The 6826-nt window shown below is 49.2% G+C and overlaps 1 protein-coding gene across 1 annotated transcript; it reads right to left on the bottom strand.

Moving 5' to 3' along the window:
• Window positions 1-208: 208 nt before the first annotated feature.
• Window positions 209-2664, bottom strand: LOC117644795. The gene is made up of 2 exons (XM_034384424.1): window positions 427-2664; window positions 209-350 (listed from the first exon to the last, which is right to left on the bottom strand). Exons 1-2 carry the CDS (start codon window positions 2520-2522, stop codon window positions 320-322), a joined length of 2127 nt encoding a protein of 708 aa, XP_034240315.1. The 5' UTR covers window positions 2523-2664; the 3' UTR covers window positions 209-319.
• Window positions 2665-6826: the final 4162 nt, after the last annotated feature.

Raw genomic sequence — 6826 nt, forward strand, 5'->3', positions numbered from 1 at the left:
TATAATGGTTCGCCGGCTACAGGCGCGAAGATACATCACTACGGGTGTGAATTTTGTATGTTTTTCGATGTGCACGCGCAGCAGGCTTGTATCTGCCCCCTCCCCCTTCCCCCACCCCCACCCCCGTTTTGCTGTCGCAATAGATGTCATGAGTAGTTCATTAAGAAAGATCAGCGGTATGTACAAGGTACATCAAATGAGTTTTAATTCTGAAGTCTAAAAAATAGCTGATAAGCAAAAAATACAAGTTGGATCCAATTAACATAGTGATTAACATCTTTCAAACATTGCAGCCGAAATCCAGACGTTGACAATGTCGCTAGGGCTTTACAGTCCTTCGCCGCTTGGCCCTGTAATGGAGAAAACATGCATTATTGTGTGAACAGTGTAGTTGCGCAGCGGCTACCCACTGCATGTGGCACTTACCGGGATCGTGTTGACACTCCAGGACTAGGCGTATGCTGAACCACTTCAACGGCATCCACATCATCAACGTCCGCTTCTTCGTCGACGTCCTCGGCGCCACCAACCACTGAAACCTTGTTCCCAATCTCGGACGAGGAGAGCACCTTCATCAAGAGAGTCGTGGCTGACAACGGTATCATTGAATGGTGGGAACGAATGCCACCCAGTGCCACCGCCGTTGAAAAGCGTCGATTTAGCTTCCTCTCGTGCTTCCGAACGGCAGCTGATTTGACGAAGACGCAGTTGAGGCCTTTCAGTGACGTGGCAGCCCAGGCGTGCAGCTCCTCTGGAGTTTGAATTTGGTCTTCGTACGGGCGCTGAAGGCTGGCGCGCGTCGCAAGTCGCTTCAGTGTGCCACCTAGACCGTCACTGGGGCCCTTTCCGTGACTCGTGGCGAAGAAATGCCACTCCGCTGGTACCCCGTAGTCCGCTTCATGCATGGCGACGTTCTTCATGTTGAAGCGGTTTTTATATTGTCCCGCGCAACCGTCAGAGAAGTAAATTACTTTTGCCAAGTTTTCATGTTTCTTTTTCAGGTAGTCCATGAGAACGTCTTGAAATTTACTGACCGTTGACGTGACGTGCTTCAAATGGTCAGATATTATGACAAGATTGTCCGCTTCCACTTTGCCTGTCTCTGGATTGCGAAAATACATCGCAAACGGATGGATAGTTGCCTGCTGGTTGTTCCAGTATGCCCCCTGAACTGCATCCTGGATGATAAATGAGTAATTTTCCGAGAAATCCGCCACAACTAACACCTCGCCGTACTCTAGATTGTCTCTTCTGTTGGAGAAATACTCGGCCTGCTGTTTAGCGATGAAATCGTGCTGTCTCACCTCAGGTATTGCCTCAACCAACTTTTCCACGAAGTCCTGTGTGCGAAGAACAAATGTGCTTAACAAGTACCGCCCCTTCTCGTCTTTGATCCATTGTTTGTACGTGATTTTCTCAACAAACTGTGTCAAAAGCACGTCTACTAGCTTCTTCTCTATTTTCTCGGACCCCGGACATTTCTTGCATTTTCCAAAGTGACACTCTTCTTTTGGTTGAAGACACATTGTTGAATTTACAATGTCATGCCAAGATTCACAGACTTTAGTGTCTCCATCCTTCAAGGACCCAAGATGAGCACCCATAAACATCAACAAGAAGTTCTGGTGAGTTGTGCACACGCACACTGTGTGAGTACCAGCTGAGCCGGCAAGCACGCATTCTGGAGGCCGAAGGGAAGCAAACTTCGAAAAGCCAATTTCGACGTTTGGGTATTTTTTGCAAAATGCAAGATAGATATCTCGCAGGTTGCCCAGCACGAGTCTTTTGGTTTTAGTAACCTTCCCGCCGTCTTCTTTCACCACGATGCACTCCTTCTTACCAGCCATTTCACGGCTCACGTCGGGCTCCAAATAGAATGCTGTCACAAGTTTTTCAGTTTCAGACGAAAGTCCCTTGCCTTTCTTCGGATTTGGTGAGCATAAAATGCCCTGTTCAGCTACCAACTGGCTTGTGATGCGCACCATATGGCTTGTAGCCCCGGGAAACACTTTTTTTATGTCATTGCTGCTCCAGCTTCCAGGCAAAAGTGACAAGATTTTTATCTTTTCTGCATACGTTTGAGCTCTGATGAACTTAGCTTTGAGCTGAGAAATCATTTCCCGTCCAGCGTCTTCAAAATTAACAGCGTCTGGAACTACCTTAGTTGTCTGGCCAGCAGCACGGAGAAGAGTCTCTTGCAACATTGTTTTGCACTGTGTTACTTTCTTGTTCCGGTATTTTTCGGAGCGCTTGACCTCTTTCATGTCGAAGGGAGATACACCAATCATCTGTGCCCCTTGGTCCGCGCTTTCCACCTTGACCGGGGTAGGTACGCACACACTTCCAGAGCTCGCGCCGCTGATGGAGTCACTGTCAGACTCCGTCGTGGACTTGGAGACCGAAAGGCGCGGTGCGATAGGCCCCTCGACGAACCCCGGTGCGCAGGGCATGGGACTGCTGGAAGTGGATGGGGACCTGCGACCAGTGGCAGGACTAGGCGTCCCGGGCTTCACTGTTGTCATAGCAGTCGCCTTCCGATGAACTTCCTTCCGGCACTCAGAGCACAGTTTGTTTCCTTCAAGAACTCCCGGTATCTTTTCACGGCACAGGTCATGCAGATCGGCGTTTATCCTGCGGAGGCCCTGCTTCTTCGCTGTACGATGTGATTTGAACGGGTCGCAGCAGGTCTTCTGCCTAAACTCATACATTGTCCAGTATTTTTCATAATGAGCTCCACAAATTTTGGTCACTGCACACGCACATCGTTGGTCCAGGAGATGCAATTCCCGGTCAGACAGTCCGAGAGAGGCCCTTAAAAAGTAAGGCCGATGGCACTCCACAGCACTGTCACAGCGCCACACAGAGCAGTGCGGTGCACTCATCACTCCAGTAATTAAGCACGTCAGCGGACTGCGCGGAAAACAGGGAGCGGCGTTTGGTAGCGGTCGGGCGTGGCGTGCTCCGTACGGCTTGGCAAGGCACGGCAAACTGACGCTCTGGCGTGGCAGGGCAGGCTTGCTGGACTAGGCCGGGCCGAGGACGCGCGATCCCGGTGGCCGAGGGCGCATGAAACCGCCCGGCGACACCCGAAGGCTCCCGAACGCAGCCGAACGCACCCGGGGAATATCCCACAGTGTGCCGGCGGGGCACGGCAGGGCCGCCGCAAGCTCTCCGGTCGTCCCCCCTCCCTCCACGGAGCAGAATGGTATGGAGGATCAGCTATGCACGAAAACCGAACTACCTTTCGCGGCGGCAGTTGGTGCTTGCTCCGGCCGCCACCGCGCGGCGCTCGCGTCGTTATGGCTCTGCCCCGGCCGCTGGGCGCCTCTGCCGGCCACTGTGAGGCATGGACCGGGGACGGTTTTTCGGCTGTAAATCCTAAACCGTTCAAATTAAATGGGTAGAGTAAGCGAGGCGATTGTAGGTCTCAGTCTAAGCTACAATCCGCTCGCTTAGTATACCCCTCTAACTGCAGCGGCCTAGGAGCTAGGACTGAAAAACCATCTCCCGCCGGCGCCGGCAGCCCCAGGCCCCAGCCCCTGTCTATGCTTTTCTCTAGAGATAAAGAAAAACATTATACAATCCATTAATTTCTAATTAAATTGCATGATTGTGGTTGAATATTGTTCAGCTAAAATATGTTTAGGAAATGGTGTCATTACAATTGCTGGAATGCACATTGTTTTAGAAATCGAGTAGTCATGATATTTGACGGAATTTACTTTATGATGCCTGGTTTAAAAGCTTAAGTCAAAATGAAGACTTTTGAAACAAATCAGTACAGTTGTCGTGACTTAAAACTGAAATCATTAAAGATGTAGTCAGAAGGTGACTTTACGTTTGCTTTTCAAGTATTGCCTGATGGCACATGAAGCGTCAATGATTCTTTATTTTTTAATTTTTCAAAAAATCTGAGTATAATGCTACTTTATGCTTTCAAGCACAGTTATTAAATTGAAGCCAATTTTATTAGGTTCCCACAGTTTCCTCGCTTGCCAAAGCTTTTGAGCCAGGCATTACAAATTAAGTTACGTCAATTACTATAGGTTCTTGATTTCTAAATCGAAAAGGCTATGCAGCCACTGTTATGGTCTTATGTCCTGATAACAATTAAACTATGCAATACCGAGACGCAATTATGCAGTTTTATTGAAAGCAACTGGATTGTTTTATATTTTTGTGATTGTAGTATGGACCATGGGGCCTGGGGCTGCCGGCGGGAGATGGTTTTTTAGTCCTAGCTCCTAGGCCGCTGCAGTTAGAGGGGTATACTAAGCGAGCGGATTGTAGCTTAGACTGAGACCTACAATCGCCTCGCTTACTCTACCCATTTAATTTGAACGGTTTAGGACTTACAGCCGAAAAACCGTCCCCGGTCCATGCCTCACAGTGGCCGGCAGAGGCGCCCAGCGGCCGGGGCAGAGCCATAACGACGCGAGCGCCGCGCGGTGGCGGCCGGAGCAAGCACCAAGTGCCGCCGCGAAAGGTAGTTCGCCGGCCCTATGCCGCTGGGCCTGATCCGTTGCTCCATACCATTCTGCTCCGTGCTCCCTCCTCCCTTCGCTCCAGCGCGGAGGCCGCGGCAACCGCCAGCTCCAGCGTTTCAGATGCACAAGCACTAGACGTTTCCCAAAGCGAGTGATTTTTTTTTGGTGGGGGGGGGGGGGCGCTTAGCCTTGCGCACGGGCTAACGCCGGGCAAATGGCCATACGAATGCAACATTCGCACCCGCAGTGATGTATCTTCGCGCCTGTAGCCGGCAAACCATTATAGCACCCATCTTGAAAATTGGTGACAATACGTTTTTTGACACGAGGAATCCAAAAAAAAATGTTTCAAAAAAATCAAAAGTGGCGAAATTTAAAAATTTTAACATAAAAATTTTGAAATTTCAAAAATTTGAACAAATTTTGTTCAAAACGAAAAAGTAATACCATTTTCAGAATCTGCGTTTCAAGCTGAACAATTTCAAAAAAGTTTTGTAATTAGCTTTAAAATTACCGAAGTTATCTACGTTTGAAAAATGGTCTGCACGTAAATCCTCAAAAAACGAAAAAAAGCGTAAAAAATCCAAAAATGAAAATTTTTCAAAATGCTCTTAGCACAGTGTAAGGGACCCATTTCCTCACATTTTGACCGAATTTCATCGAATTCCAGGGCCATCATGTCCGCGACCGTGTTGAGTTGACATGGAATGACCCTCTACAAAAAATGTCCTGTCAACGCCGTTAATTTATTACCAATGTTTGCTGTTATTCAATTCACGGCGTTTGCTGTGAACTAGTTCACGGCGTTCACTGTGATCTCGGTTACAGTGTTCACTGTGATCTGGCCACAGTAAACGCCGTGAATTGGAGCCTGATTTGCAGTACTTCGGTGCTCAGCGGCGTCAAACTCACAGTGTTTACTTGGGACCAGATCACAGTGAACACCGCGAACAAGATCACAGTGAATCCCGTGAGAAGATCACAGTAAACGCTGTGATTCGGCCTACAGTGAAAACTGGTAATAAATTAACGGCATTTACAGGACATTTTTGGTAGAGTGGAGTGGTGATGGCATGAATGGGCAGAGTGGGGGCCAGCGTGCGCGCGCCACCTTCACCCCCACTCCGCCCATCTCGACCCCCTCCACCGCTCAGCACGGCCGCCCTTTTGTTTCTCCCGTTCCGTCGCTGACTTCAGGACTAGGTTTTCTCCGACGCTATTATGTGACTTTTTGTTGTTCTAGTCAGGATGGGTCCAAGGTATGCGTTGGTCTACACACCTGACCGCTCTCCTGTAGATACTTTCTAAGACACGGAATTTGGAGATGAGGGACCATTCGAAGTGGGGGCCATGAGGAGGGTCAAAATGCCTTCTTGGGCTGAATGTATTGGAAAGATCATGTGCTTAGGTACTGGTTGTTAATTTTATTAAATTTCTTAATGATTTTCACCATTTTAAAACATTATTTCATATATTTTTTGGAGAGGCACCAAGACAAAGTTACAAAAACTGAGCGTTGACTCAAATGGAGAAATACATGTGGAAGGGTGCGAGAATAGGGTACTTTCGTAGATCCTGAACCGGAAGGAAGCAGACTAGCAGACGCCAAATTGGCCGGAAACTAACCTCCCTTCGGATCCGAAACTATAGCCGAGCTGTACAAATATTGCTCGCGAAACACATATGCACTGCAAACAAGTATCAAACGACTGTTTATGTTCAAATGTGGCCGATACGTTTGACTAACGTCTCTTTCCCATGTTAAGTTTGGATCTACTTCCGCCAACATAGCGTCTGTGTGCTTCCGGTTCAGGGATCTACGAAAGTACCCTATAGCCTGAAGGGGGCCTACCCTTCCACGACTACCCTTTCTTCCCCCCCTGCTTTCGCTTGCATCTCGCCCGAACCCCTCACGGCAGGGTAGGGTGCAACCCATCGCTCAGTTCTGCAGTGCGGTCCATCTGTCTCTGGCTCATGGACATTTCTCCTGTTGCAGATACGACGACGAGGATATCACTTAAGTTGCAGCGAGTGGTCATGTGACCTGTGGTCTCTAGGGGTGTATCGCCTGTGACGGCGGTGCCATTGCTTTGACGGAAATGCCCCCAGAATGGACAGACACGGCCACATCAACGTGCTGAGGAACACGATGCTGCCAGCCGTCCGACCACTCCGCCCTCCAGATATCCTCTTCATGCAGGACAACGCAGGCATCCATACCGCCCGCCACACCATGAACTTCCTGCGTGAAGAGGGCGTTGAGATGCTTCAGTGGCCAGCATTCTCACCTGACCTTAACCCGATTGAATCGGTGTGGGGGATGATGGTCCGTGAATCGG

The sequence above is a fragment of the Thrips palmi genome, unplaced genomic scaffold (assembly GCF_012932325.1).
Source record: "Thrips palmi isolate BJ-2018 unplaced genomic scaffold, TpBJ-2018v1 HiC_scaffold_18, whole genome shotgun sequence".
Taxonomy (NCBI): Eukaryota; Metazoa; Arthropoda; class Insecta; order Thysanoptera; family Thripidae; genus Thrips; species Thrips palmi.

Excerpts from the sequence above, each read along its gene's own strand:
- LOC117644795 (XM_034384424.1), bottom strand. The coding sequence starts at position 2,522 with ATGACAACAGTGAAGCCCGGGACGCCTAGTCCTGCCACTGGTCGCAGG. Across the intron at positions 351-426 it reads GGAGTGTCAACACGATCCCG|GGCCAAGCGGCGAAGGACTG; the intron begins GTAAGTGCCACA and ends TCTCCATTACAG.